The 19,094-nt window shown below is 37.7% G+C and overlaps 1 protein-coding gene across 2 annotated transcripts in view; it reads left to right on the top strand.

The window, feature by feature from the left end:
• LOC127434061 (multiple C2 and transmembrane domain-containing protein 1-like) overlaps positions 1-19,094 on the top strand; it is a 59,703-nt gene that overhangs the window by 747 nt on the left and 39,862 nt on the right. For both annotated transcript variants that reach the window (XM_051686514.1, XM_051686513.1), the window contains exons 2-5: positions 10,829-10,943; positions 11,883-12,025; positions 14,758-14,837; positions 15,029-15,152. In XM_051686514.1, coding sequence (XP_051542474.1) covers positions 10,829-10,943; positions 11,883-12,025; positions 14,758-14,837; positions 15,029-15,152 — 462 coding nt within the window. The remainder of the gene's footprint in view (positions 1-10,828; positions 10,944-11,882; positions 12,026-14,757; positions 14,838-15,028; positions 15,153-19,094) is intronic.

Genomic DNA, 19,094 nt, shown 5'->3' with positions numbered 1-19,094 from the left:
TGATTATGCAACTACAGTGCATCCGGAAAGTATTCACAGCGCTTCACTTTTTCCACATTTTGTTATGTTACAGCCTTATTCCAAAATGGATTAAATTCATTATTTTCCTCAAAATTCTACAAACAATACCCCATAATGACAACATGAAAGAAGTTTGTTTGAAATCTTTGCAAATTTATTAAAAATAAAAAACGAAAAATCACATGTACATAAGTATTCACAGCCTTTGCCATGACACTCAAAATTGAGCTCAGGTGCATCCTGTTTCCACTGATCATCCTTGAGATGTTTCTACAACTTGATTGGAGTCCACCTGTGGTAAATTCAGTTGATTGGACATGATTTGGAAAGGCACACACCTGTCTATATAAGGTCCCACAGTTAACAGTGCATGTCAGAGCACAAACCAAGCCATGAAGTCCAAGGAATTGTCTGTAGACCTCCGAGACAGGATTGTATCGAGGCACAGATCTGGGGAAGGATACAGAAAAATTTCTGCAGCATTGAAGGTCCCAATGAGCACAGTGGCCTCCATCATCTGTAAATGGAAGAAGTTTGGAACCACCAGGACTCTTCCTAGAGCTGGCCGCCTGGCCAAACTGAGCGATCGGGGGAGAAGGGCCTTAGTCAGGGAGGTGACCAAGAACCCGATGGTCACTCTGACAGAGCTCCAGCGTTTCTCTGTGGAGAGAGGAGAACCTTCCAGAAGAACAACCTTCTCTACAGCACTCCACCAATCAGGCCTGTATGGTAGAGTGGCCAGACGGAAGCCACTCCTCAGTAAAAGGCACATGACAGCCCGCCTGGAGTTTGCCAAAAGGCACCTAAAGGACTCTCAGACCATGAGAAACAAAGATTGAACTCTTTGGCCTGAATGGCAAGCGTCATGTCTGGAGGAAACCAGGCACCACTCATCACCTGGCCAATACATCCCTACAGTGAAGCATGGTGGTGGCAGCATCATGCTGTGGGGATGTTTTTCAGCGGCAGGAACTGGGAGACTAGTCAGGATTGAGGGAAAGATGAATGCAGCAATGTACAGAGACATCCTTGATGAAAACCTGCTCCAGAGCGCTCTGGACCTCAGACTGGGGCGAAGGTTCATCTTCCAACAGGACAACGACCCTAAGCACACAGCCAAGATAACAAAGGAGTGGCTCCGGGACAACTCTGTGAATGTCCTTGAGTGGCCCAGCCAGAGCCCAGACTTGAACCCGATTGAACATCTCTGGAGAGATGGAGCTTGAGCTTCATTTTTTATTTTTAATAAATTTGCAAAGATTTCAACAAACTTCTTTCACGTTGTCATTATGGGGTATTGTTTGTAGAATTTTGAGGAAAATAATGAATTTAATCCATTTTGGAATAAGGCTGTAACATAACAAAATGTGGAAAAAGTGAAGCGCTGTGAATACTTTCCAGATGCACTGTATATGGCTTGATGGACAATTTTTTTTATTTTATTTATTTTTTTATGTTTCATTAACTCTTATGAACCTCCCTCTGCAATAAAGGGATAGTTACCTCTAAATGGACTTCAAAAGGACATGTCAAGCAGAATTTTATTGCCTCAGTCACAAAAAAATGATGCAATGAAAGTGAATAGTGATTGAGGTTAACATTCTGCCTAACATCTCCTTTTGTGTTCCATGGAAGAAAGTTAAGTTCTATGGTTCTGGAACAACATGAGGATGACTAAATGATAACAGGCTTTTCATTTTTTTGGGTGAACTATCCATTAGTAAGGTACCATAAGCATCAATGCTTATGGTACCTTACTAATGGATAGTTCATTTACTATTGCTCATACTTTTTCATAACCCTTTACCCTATGCTTTAAACTTTATTTTGTAAATGTTTGTGCTACTACAGTCCTAAATTATTCCTCAAATCATTCAGCTCGTTGGAAAGGTATGTGCTATTATTTTAAGGGATTTATTTTTATTTTTACAAGGGACTCTTTTGACTTTGGCCAGTAAGCAACCACACAATCATAAACACCCAGAACACCTTAGCAAGTAGCAATCATATAACAGCTTCCTTGCAACCACTTACAACTTCCATGGATCATGGCGGCAATGTTTCACTGACAAGCACCACTCATATACTATATATATATATACACAATTGTATTTTTTTCAGAAAATGTATTGTTCTATAATATGTCATTAAAATGTAGTCCTCTAACTTCAAAAACTAACAAATGAAAAATTTAACTCGAGGACTTCCTCTGTTTTTAAATGGCTTTGGCACTATTCTTTGGTCAGAGTCAGTTATTGTTCATTCATTGTATGATCAACAGTATACATAAACAGTGCACACAATTACATCATGAATCCTACAACCTGAAAAGAAAGAACTATTGCACAGCTGTTTTTTTTAATTTTTTTTTAAAATTTTTTTTAATGCAGTCAACTTCCAAAAAGGGGTTATTACACCATGTTTAAATGACGCTGTTGCAAATTTGTGTCAGGGGCATATTAGATTTGCACTGATGTCTGAATTATCTGCTCAGGAGGCTAATCATTTTGTATGATACATGCATGTAGCATACATGTGAAGTTCCTCATCCTTGTACACATTTTTATTATTTGGCATTTGCCACACCAAATTTTACCTGAAACAATCTCTGTCTCTGGCCCTGTTGCCATGCAAAGTAATGTGTTTGCATAGTCCAACTCTCTTCAGATTCCCATTCACATAAGGGTGCATTGGGATTTCCTTTTTTGGCAAAGATTTTCTTTTAGTTTAACCTTGATGTTGAGCAATTTTTATAGAGACTGCTAGTTTCAGAAGTGTTGGCACATTACAGTTAGTTCTCTCTGACCCTGAGGATGTTTGCCAAATATTTAGTAAAGTAAAGACACATTAACACAGGCTTATAGACAATCAATATGCTAACAGATCAGACAGGTTAACACCAAGTTATTGGTTCTTGATACTTATTGGTTTGTTTTACCTACCCCTACATCTTTATTTGTTGCCCAATATGCACCAGATTATCATTTATTATCAATAAATACAGATTTACAGATTTAATTATGAAGTTCATGGCCATAAAAAAGACAAATAGCTTATGAGATCTTTTTAATAGTTCAATTGTTTCTCTAAGACAACTTAAGCTCAATCAACAGCATTTGCTCTCAATGTTGATACTACAAAAATGTATTTTTCTTTAAAAAAAGCTAAAGTCTGGGTTACAGTGAGGCACTTACAGTGGAAGTGAATGGGGGCCAACCCGTAAATGTTAAAATACTCACTGAATCAAAAGTATACCCACATGATGTAAACAATATGCATATTAATGATTTTAGTGTGATAAAATCACATACTAACCTTTTCTGTGTAAAGTTACATTCAATTTTACAACTTTGTTGCATGGAATATGTAATGCCATAAACCCAAAAATGGCCATAAAAACATTGATTTAAACAACTTAACAGCTCAAATAATACACAAGAAGCATGATTGTGCTTTTATAAAATTATAAGCTTCACATATCGGCCTTTAAACCTTCCAGATATTGGCCCCATTCACTTCCATTGTAAGTACCTCACTGTAACCTCCGTTTTTGCGTCTTATTTTTTCTAAAGAAAAGGACAGATGAGTCGAATTTATTTTTGTGGTAAGCAACATTATGCCACAAATGGTGTGGATTGAGCTTAACTTGTATTGAACCTGGAAACACCAAGTTCTTGAAGTCCTTGTTGGTTAATTTGATTTAACTCTTAATCTGCATTTGTTGCCTAATAAAGTGGTTCTCAACCTTGTTGACTTCAAGGCCCCTGCTTGTGCAAAACAATATTCAAAGGCTTTCTCCCCCAGAGTGTTAATAGATTTAATTTTGTGATTCCAGAATTTTCAGAAACTGTCTTTTTACATAATATCATGTAATAAAACTAAATAACATTATATATATATATTATAATATTTCTTTAATATTATACATTATAAATTCCACCTAATATACACCAGATTTTAATTGACTATCAGTAAATACACACTAACCGATTCAATGATGAAGGTCAAGGCCATAAAAAAGAGCAATCACCTATGAGATCTTTTTTAATATCTCAAATGTGTCTCATTAAAGTAATAGTTCACCCAAAAATGAAATTTCTCTAATCATTTACTCACCCTTATGCCATCTAAGATGTGTATGACTTTATTTGTTCTGCAGAACACAAACTGAGGTTTTTAGAAGAATATATGAGTCCTGTTGGTTTAAACAATGCAAGTGAATGGTGATTGGGGCTTTGAAGCTCTAAAAAGCAGATAAAGTCAGCATGAAAATAATCCTCCAGACTCCAGTGGTTTAATCAATGTCTTCTGAAGCGATTCAGTTGGTTTTGGCTGAGAACAGACCAAAATATAACTCCTTTTTCACTGTACATCTTGCCATTAAAGTCTCTAAGCATGATCATGATTTCAAGCTCGATTACACTTCCTATAGCGCCATTTAGTGCTCTGTGCATGCGTCAAGCACTAGGAAGTAAATGAGAGAATTTTCATTTTTGGTTTAACTATCCTTTAAACAGCAATGAGATATTAGAATCTGCCCAGTTTTTCCCAGATACAGATTTCTGCAATCAGATTTCAATATGAACTCAAACATCTCTGACCAGTGGAGTTGGAGTTGTGGTATTCACATACATTTTATAGCTCTATATTACTACTGTATGTCAACAAGTGTTTTTTATTTATTTATTTTTATTTTTTATCCCCTTTTCTCCCCAATTTGGAATGCCCAATTCCCACTACTTAGTAGGTCCTTGTGGTGGCGTGGTTACTCACCTCAATCTGGGTGGTGGAGGACAAGTCTCAGTTGCCTCTGCTTCTGAGACAGTCTTATCACGTGGCTCATTGTGCATGACACCGCGGAGACTCCCAGCATGTGGAGGCTCATGCTACTCTCCGCGATCCACGCACAACTTACCGCGTGCCCCATTGAGAACGAGAACCACTAATCGCGACCACGAGGAGGTTACCCCATGTGACTCTGCCCTCCCTAGCAACCGGGCCAGGTTGGTTGCTTAGGAGACCTGGCTGGTGTCACTCAGCACACCCTGGATTCGAACTCACGACTAAGTCCACGTCAATACTCGCTGAGCTACCCAGGCCCCTGTTTTATTGTTTTCTAATTGATTTCCTTTAAGAATTTTAAGAGAAACATTTAAGATAAAGTTGATACATAACTGCGATTTTTATTAACAGCTCCTGCGCTATGATAGAGCAACATCTGTGTATTATTTTATTTAATTTTTTTGTGTTGTGAGTTATGTATGTTAAGTAATTGAAGTAAAATGTAGTGTGCATAGTAGCTTTCCTATATGTACAGTACTTCCATCCCAGGTCATTACATCACTGGCTTAACAGCCACAACCATCCAGTAGAGATTAGAGTCAAGCAAACAGCACGGCCTGGAGCTTTAAAGTTTCTGAGACTATCTGGACCGGTTGATCATACAGGGTTCTCTTCACTCTACTGCATGTCTGGACTTGACAACAATTTTGGAATGGAGCTCCCTGAGCTGTCTTTGTTGTTAGATTTCTGAGTAGGGGCCTTAGGATGATTTGAGAATTGAAAGACAACAGCATGACTTATAGCTGAAGGTTTTCAGTATTTCCATGACTGAAGATTTGTCAACGAAGACGCTCTTGGCCTTCCGAGGACTTCTCAGGACTGGATCGTCTCTGGATGAGCCCTCTACGCTTGGCGTAAATTGTAGGTGTTTGATATCAGTAAGGATTTTGACATTCAAAGGTTCTTTCACAGCATAAAGCTGTGGAACTTGGGAATTGGCACAGGTATATTTAAATATAGTTTAGATGTAAACAGTTATATCTAGACTGACAGATTTAAATAGAAGATTGTTTTTGTACTCAGAAGTTGCTCTTTAATAGCTCAGGAGACTTAATGGCATTCTCAGGTATGTTTCACTGAAGTATCAACTTTGTTTCAGATGATTCTCCTAAAATTCCTGAGGCAGAATTAAATATAAACAATTGAACAATTACTGACATTCAGTAAGAGCATAGAGCTATAAAATTTATGTGGATGGCATAGCTCAAACACAACCTGATCTCAGAAAATCACTATTCCTACATTTTTGCGAAATGATTTTACTTGGCTCGGCGTGCATTCGCAGCAGTTGCCTTGAAAAACAAACACTAGAGGTGCCAAATGAACAACTTTCACACAAATCATGAGTAAAACAGCGCACAGTTATATGGAGTATACCTTGACAGGCTCGTGTTCAACTGTACGCAGACGCTGAGCGTTCACATCAAAATGGAAGTATACAGGGATTTAATGTTGTGGCTTCACTTGCAATGTTGACATGGTGTGATTGTGTCTAATGAAGATGTATGGTGTTTGGACTATAACACTCACACTGTTTGGAGCTTATTACAGAAGCATGATTTCTAAGAACAATCAACATTGTGAATCCTCAGTATAGACTTTCAGTGGCGCTCTAGTGGAGTGGTTAGCTCATTTTAAACACTGGAATTGTTCCTCATTACTGTCTGTCTTCTGAGGAGAACTGCTCTTTTAATTACCTCACAGTGGAGATGATATTGTAAAGACAGGAAGTGTCTTTGCCTACAGAGTCACTCAAAACATAACAGATGAAGGTGTATTAATCTTAAGTCCAAAGTTCACTGCTGAAATCGGTCTGTGTCTGTGCATACTGAAATTCAAAGCACTGCCCCCAGTGGGCGAAGCTGGAAGCATTGTTGAATGTATGGGCATGTGTGAGCGTCAGTTTGTCCAAAGGGTGGTGCCAACATTTAGTTGTATTTTTAGTTTTAAATGGTGTAATATAGTCAACAGGAATGCATATTATATTAAAGGTGCACTAAGTAAGTTTTTGTTCATGTCGTCTTAAATTACACTGACACCTAGTGGCCTAGATGCAGCATCATTCAAACGCAATAGTTTTCAGTTACAAAATTCACAATTCACAGTCAGCCATGATTACTTTTATCAATGAGTGAAAGTGTCAAATAACAGGATGTTAACTGAAATTAAGCTAGTAGTATTTGGCTGGTCATGTGAATCTAAAGTATACTTCATTTGACACTGCACGCATACACAGGCGGTTGGCGCATGCACGGTACGACTGCTATGACAGACTGGACTATTTATCTTAAAGAGTTTAGACCCATAATGATGTCTTTTTAGTCTTTCATAATCGAGTTGTACAAATTCAGGCATCTCCTGACCTCTTCACACACACGTTCTTGACTTGCACATTCGTCTCCTGTTGTTTAGCAGCAATTACATTTCCTTCTAGCGCTTTTTCGTGACAGCAACGGCTCAAATGTGAGTGTTGCCACAAATAATTCCAGGCATATGTGCATACTGCACGTTCAGAGTACACGTGGTTAGAAAAATCAGGTTGCGCACATTCAGTGCTTGAGCAATCTGTTGATGACTAAAATTGTGTAACATGTCCTGTACGTAGATGCTTCGTTTTCACTTCTGACTGAAGTGTAATTTGGGCTTTACACATCAGAGTTTTAAACATGGATAGGGTAAGGTGTTACACTACAAGGTTATATTTAGGGATGGGGTTTTGGTTAGGGGTTAAAGTTACGAAAGCACAGATTTGGGTTAACACAGAACAAATGTCACACTGGGATCTACAAGGACATGTGGGGAGCATATCTCTTTGGTGGGTGTATAACTCGTACATCTTCGTACGAATCAACTTCTCGTACTATTGTGATGAATTGTCGTGAGATCTTGTTGGCCCTAACCCAAACCTCAACCCTAAACCTAACCATCACTGGAGTAAAAACGGAATCTTAGAGGGAAAATCCAATGTCCCAATCGAGCTTATGTAGCTAGAAGCATTTGAGTTCAACTACTTTGAGTATCGGGCCTTATTCTTTGCACATGATGAACTACTGTAAGGTGTTATCCCAGATATTGTACATTTAAATGATAAAGATAAATATTGTATCTCTAGATTGTAAACCAGCTATTAGAACTTCCTTATCACAAACACAGCACCAGGATGTTTTTAGAGGAACCACACATCCAATAATATTTCCTTATATCACTATTATTTACAATCCTGTGCTAGTAGGATTAAACAGGATGTTAAACAGGCCCTAAAGGTGTTTGAACGGAAGCTCGCAGATGACTGATACAGATCACCCGCTTTCTGCTGTCACTGCAAACACATTTAGTATGTGGCAGAAATGTGTTTCTGGCCTTAACTGCCACTCAAGAGTGAAAAGAAGAAGTGGAATTTTTTTGTGTGAATGTTCCACTTTTAGATATAGCCTTGAGGAGCCCTTCAAATATCGGCTGTGCGTTTATTTGACATACCTGTATATGATATAAATGAGTAGCCTATTAAATACTGATATGAATTACTGAAAGGGAACCTGTCCCTTTAATAAGTGTACTATATTCCCTTTGGTTAAAAGCATCAGCGAAATGACAAATTAGTTGTCGATTTCCTCTCTGCATACAGATGATGGATTGCCCTAACTTGTTTACCCAGAAATAGCTCTTGCTCTTTAAAGCTTTGTCACTGAGAGGATTGCCTGTAATCAACAATTAAAGTCCCCAATGAGATGCCATGTATAGAGCAACCTCTCCGTAAGGTCCCGTTTTCAACTGAATTAGTGCTGAATCAAGTACTGCTCAAACATGTAATTTGAGCAATAATTATTAGATTAAACATTTTAGAGAGCATTTTGGAGACGTACTCGATGTACTCCTATATGTACTGAATTTAATAAAGGCAACTATTCTATAGCATTAAATTTTCACCCCTGAAATAAATGTATACTGTAAGTCACATATAAAGGCCTCTTGCACCAAAAACAGTCACAATTTAGTGTTAAATGACTATTTAGCACCCTCTTTCTGACCCTTATGATTAACATGCTGTTTTTACTACTGTACCTTTAAAAATTCTGTATGAACTATAGGTTATTGGAAAAATCTATGCCTATAGTTGCCTGTAGTTTTTTATTATTATTCCTCCGTGTTCCTCTGTGGCGGGCGCTAGAGGATTCTACAGTTAGAACTCTAGCAGTGAAATAAAAACAATCACTGACACCTCGTGGGGATTTGCTGGATCTAAATCTGTCATCATTGACAATATTCACCCATATTTTTATCCTCACTTCAAAGTATATATTGTTGTTTTGATTAGATAATCAAGTGTTCTAAATTGAAGCAAGGGCATGCAAAGAAAAATGAGAGTATACGGAAATGTGCCCCATTAGCACATACTGTACATTGTGTCTCCAACTTCATAACTTGTGAATAATAATTAAACTTATTCTTCATTAAACCTTATCAGATGACATACAAGCTCTGGAAAAAAAAAAGAGACCTCTGCAAAATTATCTGTTTCTCTGGATTTACTATTTATAGGTATGTGTTTGAGTAAAATGATTAATTTTTTTTATTCTATAAAGTACTGACAACATTTCTCCCAAATTCCAAATTCCAGATCATCACCGATCCTCCACCAAATTTCACAGTGGGTGTGAGACACTGTGACTTGAAGGCCTCTCCAGGTCTCCGTCTAACCATTAGATGACCAAGTGGAGGATCGGTGATGATCTGGGGGTGCTTCAGCAAGGCTGGAATCGGGCAGATTCGTCTTTGTGAAGGACGCATGAATCAAGCCACGTACGAGGTTATCCTGGATGAAAACTTGCTTCCTTCTGCTCTGACAATGTTCCCCAACTCTGAGGATTGTTTTTTTCCAGCAGGACAATGCTCCATGCCACACAGCCAGGTCAATCAAGGTGTGGATGGAGGACCACTGGATCAAGACCCTGTCATGGCCAGCCCAATCTCCAGACCTGAACCCCATTGAAAACCTCTGGAATGTGATGAAGAGGAAGATGGATTGGCACAAGCCATCAAACAAAGCTGAGCTGCTTGAATTTTTGCACCAGGAGTGGTATAAAGTCCCCCAACAGCAATGTGAAAGACTGGTAGAGAGCATGCCAAGATGCATGAAAGCTGTGATTGAAAATCAGGGTTATTCCATCAAATATTGATTTCTGAAATCTTCCAAAGTGAAATATTAGTATTGTGTTGTATAAAACTAGTTTTCTTTGCATTATTCGAGGTCTGAAAACACTGCATCTTTTTTGTTTTTTGAGAAATTTTGTCAGTAGTTTATAGAATAAAACAAAAATGTTCATTTTACTCAAACACATACCTATAAATAATAAATCCAGAGAAACAGATAATTTTGCAGTGGTCTCTTAATTTTTTCCAGAACTGTATGCTTCTAGGCTATAAAAATCTTAATAACATGGCCAGGTCTTCACAATTTCAAAATAAGAGTCCTTGGTGTGTTTTGGGATTGTTTATAGTTAAAAGTCCTGCGTTATGCACCCAATTTATTTATTTTTCAGGTTAGTTTTGGGATTTTGGTTGCACAACAAACTGCCTCTGGGATTTTATCCATTTTGGACTCTTGTAACCTCTATGTCTGTGCCCGTTATAGTAAGGAAAGACTTAGAAAATATTTTTACATTCTATAAATAGATTTTTAAAAACTATCGACTGATTAATCTGTTATCAGCCCTATCCACCACCTTAGTTATCGGTATCTACAAAATCCACTATCGGTTGTCCTCTACTGTATATATACTGATACATACTAATAAAACATGTGCCCTCTGACTCTACAAAATTAACTCCTACTGTATGTGCTATATGTTTGGGCATTAATTGCTTGGGATGCGTTGTATGTTCGTGTGTGGAGGTGATATCAGAATACACAGTTATTATCAGTGAATGAATACACATACTGAAGCATTTACAACACTTTCTGTAGGGCATTAATGCAGCTAGTAATGGCAGCACACAACCATCACTACCTGCTTCAGCAATGTACCAGCTGGACATCATGCTGAAAAGAGGAAACAATCTTGCCATTCGAGACAGAGGGGGTAAGTTAATTTGTCTTAAACGTCTCTGAAATAAGACACATTTCTGTAAATTAGGGTAAAAAGGACATGCACACAGAGAAAAGAGTTTTTGTTTTGTTGCCAGTAGTTATTGTGGATTTAAAGGGATAGTTCACCCAAAAATGAAAAATATCTAATTATTTACTCACCATCATACCATCCCAGATGTGTATGACTTTCTTCTGCTGAACACAAGCAAAGATTTTTAGAAGAATATTTCAGCTCTGTAGGTCCATGCAATGCAAGTGAATGGTGGCCAGAACTTTGAAGTAATGAAAAGTTAAAAGTAATCCATAAGACTCCAGTGGTTAAATCCATATCTTCAGAAGCAATATGATAGTTGTGGGTGAGAAACAGATAAATATTTAAGTGCTTTTTTACTATATTTTTTAAATAAAGCAAAGGAAAAAATAAATAAATAATATTTGCACAACAGCCCAGTAGGTGTTGATTTGCATGAAACATGCGAACCAGCAAAAAACATTATACGAAGAACTTGGTCCTCTTGTGAACGTGCATAGGACAGCTGTTTGAAAGAAGATTTATAGTAAAAAAAGGACTAAATTCTTAACCTGTTTCTCACCCACACCTATCATGTCACTTCTGAAGACATGGATTAAACCAGTGGAGTCATTTGGATTACTTTATGCTGCCTTTATTGCTTTTTGGAGCTTCAAAGTTCTGGCCACCATTCACACGCATTAAATGGCCTACAGAGCTGAAATATCCTTATAAAAATCTTCGTTTGTGTTCAGCAGAAGAAAGAAAGTCATACACATCTGGGATGGCATGAGGGTGAGTAAATGATGAGAGAATTTTCATCTTTGGGTGAACTTTGCCTTTAAATTAGGTAATAATAATGATTAAAAAAAAAATACTTGTTCTTGTAAAAACATGTAATTGTGTGTTTCTTATTTTTAGGGACAAGTGATCCATATGTGAAATTTAAAATAGCTGGTAAAGAAGTTTTCCGTAGTAGAATCATCCCCAAGAACCTGAACCCGGTTTGGGATGAACGAGTTTGCCTGATAGTGGACAATTTACAAGAGCCTCTATATATTAAGGTAAAAAACAGCATTTACTCCCTTACTCTACATGTTAACAGTAAAGAGCCACAGTGCATAGAGCTGAATGCTGACTTAATTTGTCTATGAAAATGAAGATGATCAAGATGGCGCAGCAGATGGCTGGCTCCATGTGGAGCTCTCCAATTCTTTTGTTGTTTTATTTGTTTGTCCTGTGTTTAGTAAATTTTTTCTAATCAGTTTTACCTGGGATGAACTGCTGAACATTCAGCAGCACATAACAGAAAATCTTTTCCAGGTTTTGGACTATTTGGATGTTTTGCTGGACATTTTAGTGTGAGGCGAAGCTGTGTTGTTCAAGCGCGCTATGAGATGCAAGCGAGGGAAGCGAGCCAGCACGCTGGTCAAGCTCCGTCAGCACGGCTTTCGAACAGCGCTGCCGAGTATTCATCTAATGAATCTCCGCTCTCTTCCTAACAAAACGGACAAACTACATCTCCTCACCCATACAAACAAGGACTTTTCAAACTCTGCTGCCTTGTGCTTCACAGAAACCTAGCTGAGTGAAGCCATTCTGGACAGCTCATTACATCTGCCGGTGTCCTGAAAATATATGCTGCCTATCAGGATGAGCTACCAACGCTATAATCGCTTATAAATTTAGGGTTAGGGTTTGGATTTGGGGTAGGGTTAGGGCTTAGTATAGCCTCACACCATATCACACTACATGATAGTTATGCTGGTAGCACATCCTGATAGGTATTATCTGCCTGACAAGATGTGCTACCTAGGTTTTTTATCACTTTTCATGCTGTTGTAGTACATACCGTCAGGTTCTCCCATGCCTCCCGAATTGTGCTACCCGTGTTGGAGCTTTACACATCACTGTTTTTACTGCTGGTAGCACATCCTGAGCAGGTAGCACAGATTGTGCTTCCAGCTGTTCAGAGCAGATTGCATCGTGGAGTTATCTGGGAAAACGAGAGGCGGTGGAACATGCTTTTACATCAATGAAATGTTGTTAAAGAGGATGTGTTGTCCTAATTTGAAAGTACTCTTTATAAACTGTAAGCCTTTCTACTTGCCGCAGGAGTTTTCCTCGTTTATTCTGGTGAGTGTGTACATCCTGCCACAAGCGTGCGTGAACGAAAGAAACCCAAGAAGGACTTAATGACTACAGACCCATCGCTCTGATGTCTGTGGTCATGAAGTCATTTGAGAGACTGGTGTTGGCCCACCTGAAGGACATCACTGGACCCTTTCTGGATCTCTTTCAATTTGCTTATATAGCAAACAGATCTGTGGATGATGCAGTCAACATGGGATTGCATCATATCCTGCAACATCTGGACAGACCAGGGACATATGCAAAGATCCTTTTTGTGGATTTCAGTTCGGCTTTCAACACCATCATCCCTGCTCTCCTATGGATTAAATTAACCCAGCTCTCTGTTTCCACGTCTATCTGTCAGTGGATCACCAGCTTTCTGACAGACAGGCAGCAGCTAGTGAGACTGGGAAAATTCACTTTCAGCACATGTATGATCAGCACTGGTGCCCCCTAGGGATGTGTGCTCTCCCCACTACTCTTTTCCCTGTGTACCAACGACTACACCGACAAGAACCCCTCTGTCAGGCTCCTGAAGTTTGCAGACGACACTACCGTCATCGGCCTCATCCATGATGACGATGAGTCTGCATACAGAAGGGAGGTTGAAAGGCTGGCTCACTGGTGCTGTCATAACAACCTGGAGCTCAACATGCTCAAAACAGTTGAGATGATTGTGGACTTTAGGAGGAACATCCCAACATTGACCCTGCTCACCGTTCTAAACAGCACTGTGGCAGCAGTGGAGTCATTCAGGTTCCTGGGCACTACCATCTCACAGGACCTGAAGTGGGAGACCCACATTGACTCCACTGTGAAAAAGGCCCAGCATAGGTTGTACTTCCTTAGCCAGTTGAGGAAGTTCAACCTGCCACAGGCGCTGCTGATACAGTTCTACTCAGCAGTCATTGAGTCTGTCCTCTGCACTTCAATAACTGTCTGGTTTGGTTCAGCTATGAAATCGGACAGACCACAAAGGACAGTTTGGACTGCTGAGCGGATTATTGGTTGCCCCCTGCCCTCCCTTCAAGAATTGTACACTTCCAGAGTGAGGAAAAGGGCTGGAAAAATCACTCTAGGCACCACTGACCCTGCCCACTACCTTTTTGAACTGTTGCCTTCTGGCCGGCGCTACAGAGCTCTGAGCACCAGAAACGTCAGGCACAAGAACAGTTTTTTCCCTCAGGCTATACATGTCATGAACAGTTAAAACTGCCCCATTATGCAATAATTACGTGCAATGTGCGGCTTTGTCAATAATGTTTATTTAATATATTCTACCTTTTCTGCATTATATTCCCTTGCACTGTATATAACAGATTTGTATGTGTACATATATATATATATATATATATATATATATATATATATATATATATATATATATATATATATATATATATATTTTTTTTTTTTTTTTTTTTTTTTTTGGTGTATTTCTATATATACATATATTTTCTATTGGATTTTTTACATTATTTTTTATTATTATTATTATTATCGCTGTCTTGTTGCTGTATGGTTTGTGTACTGGAAACTGCTGTCGCCAAGAAAAATTCCTTGTATGTTTAAGCATAATTGGCAATAAAGCTGATTCTGATTTTTATTCTGATTCTGAAAATGCATGAGGTTTCCGCTCTGATAGAATTGCACAATATTGCAGGTGTTTGACTATGATTTTGGCCTTCAAGATGACTTTATGGGTTCAGCATACCTGCACCTTGATTCGCTGGAGCACCGGAGGTATTTACATCATGTCTTCATCATTTAAACATTTAACAATCTAACAGAAAAGAATAAAGCTCAAGATCACAATAAAGATATTTTGGCTGATAGCCAATGATTATTTTTTTTGTTACAGCTGATAACCGTTATGATATAATAAAAACCCAGTAAAATCAGCTTATGTTTACCTATGTGTGTCTCTGTTGTAGACTTCTGGATGTTCGGTTGGAACTTCAAGACCCTCACTGCCCTAATCAGGTCCTGGGCTCTCTTGAGCTGGCGATCACTCTGTTCCCAAGAGGTCAGGAAGACAGAGAGGCCCTCAGACAAGCGGTAAAACTGATGTTTTATGTGTCTTAAAGGTGTCACTTCACATGTTACTTATGTATATCATCTCTTAAACATGTTGAGGATGAAATCTGACAGCACACTCTCAACATATATCCAGGAAGACTTCATGTGAAATGTTTTACATCTCAAACATATTTCACAGAGAGCACTCTCGAGACATCTATTACACTCACTAATCTGTTTACACTCTTGAGTTGTGGTCAAATTATGCATATTTGCTCTCAGGAAGTTGTTCAGTAACCACATCCAGTCATTCTATTTTAGAACAGTAAATGCTTCAACAGAGACTGTTATTATGATAAATCTGTGTGTATTTTCCCACAGAACCAAACAGAACTTAAAACTAACCACTGGAAGCCTTATGTGGCTAAAGTAAGTCCTGTTATAGGCTGATTATGTTATAGGATTATGTAGTGAACGTTTATAGTTTTGTCTATAGTGTCGACTTGGTTGACTTCATTGGCCCTATTTGATAGAATACTGCTGTAGCACACTACTTCCTGCCAGTGTTGGGTGTTGTTGGATTACAAAGAAATTAGTTACTGTAATCTAATCAGTTTTAGGCACAAAAAGCAATGTAACATTACATTTTAAATTCTTGTAATCAGATTACAGTTACTTTCAATAAAAGTAATTACTTTTAAGTACATTACTTGGGTTACAAATATTTAAAACAAATATTTGTGTGTAACACAATTAAAATATGAATTCATATGTTCATATGTATGTCTGTTTGCGTTTCTGTGACAGCTTAAGTGTGTGCGACAATGAACAATGAGAAAATAGACATTATTTTGAATTTGTTAAGCGGAAAAAAACAAAAATTGTTTGTGACAAGTGTTTTAGAAAGTAATCAGTAAAGTAATCTGATTATAATTTAAGAGAAGTAGTTAGTAATTTGTAGTGGATTACTTTTTTAGTAACTTACCCCACACTGCTTACTGTACAATTACTACTGTATTGTACTGTACTGTGTACAAGCTGTCAATGTCATCATCAATATCATAAAATAATAAGTCAAGAAGGAGAAACATTTACAAAAATAAAAATAAAATAAATAAGTTTGATTTCACTTGGTGGTACATTCGTCACATTTTAAATGGAAGATCACTTCATTGTGGAATAAAACACTGAACGCAATGTGCTCTGATACATATTCGCAAATGTAATAGGTAGAAAAAATGCAGTCATAATTTTTACAACCTACAAAAACCTAAAAATGTAGTAGGTCATCCAAGTTTTCAGAGCAGAGTATGCTAACAGTATAAATACTGCATACTGCAAAAATAGTATGGTAGGATGTCTATCCGCTGGGTAGAGAACACCTTAAAACATCTGACTTTGATCATCACAACAGAATGTGACAACAGAAGATGCGTCTCTCGATCAGTTCTTGAGATCTGGAGATTTATATTCCTATTAAGGCTGTTGATGTAACACATTCATTTAATGCAATTAATTGTATATAAAATAACGCTTTAAAAATGTTTTACTCAATTAATCATGCCCCCAACCTGTGCGTAAATTCAGCAATAAGGAATGTACCTACCACTGGAGAAATTCAAGCTTGATGTACCACCTTGATGTAGCAGTAGGGGGCAGTCAGCACGCTAGCTGTACAGGCAACACACCCCGTCAAACCAACGAGAGCAACAGGCAGCACAGCCTTCAGAGACAGACGGTATTTCGGGTTGAAGAAGTACATCATCCGGGTACTTTTAGTACACTTCTTTTAGTTGCATTTTCAGTGTAAACCTTTTACTCGCACTACTTACACTACAAAATGGTGTAGAATAGTGGAGAAGTGTGCGATTTGGGACGCACCTCTTGAATTATCTGAATTATAATATTTGTTATATATTATATTTATAATATTTTAATTGTTATATTCTAAATTACCTTTATTTGGTCGCCCTTCTCAGTAAGTTATTATTTCCAATTGATTAATTAATTGGCATGTCATGTAATTTTTGTAATTAAACATTTTAATCAATTGACAGCACTAATTCCCAGGCAAAGAACTGTAGTTGTGGCTAAATATATAGTAAGTGTGTCCACATCCATCCTGGTTCCCTGGGTGATTCTTTATACAGTAATGCATCTGACCTGCTTTATGTTGTTTCTAGACTATGCTACTGAGGAGAACATGGAAGCGAGGCAGTAAGGTAAAAAATGTGTACGGCGTGAATAGTGGTTCTATTAGTTGCTCAAAACCCCTACACTATTGCTCAGTTTGTGCTACCCCATGTGCCCCCATATTCTCCTACTAGCTGCTGTGTGATTTATAAATGTGCACCACAACACAACGAGGATGCTAGTGTTCTAGAGTTCTTAACCGCATAGATTTCCTTAATACTTTTAAAACGCATGCTGAATACGGTCCTAAATATCTAATTGCAGCAGTCTGGTTGGAGGATGAAGTTTTATCATCGCGGCTCCATTAGAAACTGCAGTCATGGGATCCCAGGGTGATCTTTCTGTAGATATTTGCATTTCATGCTTTGGTGACCCAATCATTCATGGTTGCTTTGAGTCATTTTCCCAATTGTGGAGTGTTTTTAGCTTCATTTATTGCGAATCAAGTCATTGTTAGCTCAAATTTGGAGTCTTAAAGGAATATTCAGGTATCAAAACAAGTTAAGCTCATTAAACATCATTTGTGGCAAAACGCTGATTACCACAAAAATACATTTTGATTAGTTTCTCCTTTTGTTTAAAAAAAGCAAAAATCGAGGTTACAGTGAGGCACTTACAATGGAAGTGAATGGGGCCAATTTTTGAAAGGGTTTGAAGGCAGAAATGTGAATCTTATAATTTTATAAAAGCATTTACATTATTTCTATTGTTAAAACTTGTGTATTATTTGAGCAGTAAAGTTGTTTAAATCATCGTTTTTATGGTCTATTTAGGGTTTAGGGTTTACTGCGTTATATCGTTATGGCAACAAAGTTGTAAAATTGGATATACAGTACTGTGCAAAAGTTTTAGTCACTTGTGAAAAATGTTGCATAGTGAGGATGTCTTCAAAAATAATGCCATAAATAGCTTTCATTTATCACTTAATGTTATACAAAGTCCAGTAAACATAAAAAAGCTAAATCAATATTCGGTGTGACCACCTTTGCCTTTAAAACAGCCCCAATTCTCTTAGGTACACCTGGACACAGTTTTTCTTGGTTGTTGGCAGATAGGATGATCAAGCTTCTTGGAGAATTCACCACAGTTCTTCTGTCTATTTAGGCTGTCTCGATTGCTTCTGTCTCTTTATGTAATCCCAGACTGACACGATGTTCAGTGAGGGGCTCTGTGGGGGCCATGGCTTCTGTTGCAGGGCTCCCTGTTCTTCTATTCTAATCTTTTATATTTATATATTAGTCTAACATTTATATTTCCTATTGACACACTAAAGCTGAAGATGTAAATAACCATCTTAAGACAAATGCTTTTGTGAAACATCTTATGTGCCTAAGACTTTTGCACAGTACTGTAACTTTACACAGAAAAAATTAGCAAGCAATTTTATCACAAAATCATATTCAAATAAATATTGTTTACATTTTGCAGCAATACTTTTGAAACAATGATTATTTTAACATTTATGGATTGGCCCCATTCACTCCTATTGTAAGTGCCTCACTGAAACCCAGATTTTATTTTATTTAAAAAAAAATAAAAAAAATTAGGAATGAGTCAAATACATTTTTGTGGTAATCAACATTGTGCCACAAATGCTGTCGATTGAGCTTAACTTGTATTGAACCTGGAATATATCTTTAAAGGAATAGTCAACCCAAAGGAAAATGTTGTCACTATGTACTCCTCCTCATGTTGCTTGAATTAGTTTTTTCTATGTGGAACACAAAGGGAGATTTGAACATGCATGAATTAGAGTTTATATTTTTAGATCCTGACAGATGATATACA

This window comes from Myxocyprinus asiaticus, chromosome 43, assembly GCF_019703515.2.
Source record: "Myxocyprinus asiaticus isolate MX2 ecotype Aquarium Trade chromosome 43, UBuf_Myxa_2, whole genome shotgun sequence".
Taxonomy (NCBI): Eukaryota; Metazoa; Chordata; class Actinopteri; order Cypriniformes; family Catostomidae; genus Myxocyprinus; species Myxocyprinus asiaticus.
Note: the sequence above shows the minus strand (reverse complement) of the source record. Positions and strands in the feature narration are given on the sequence as shown.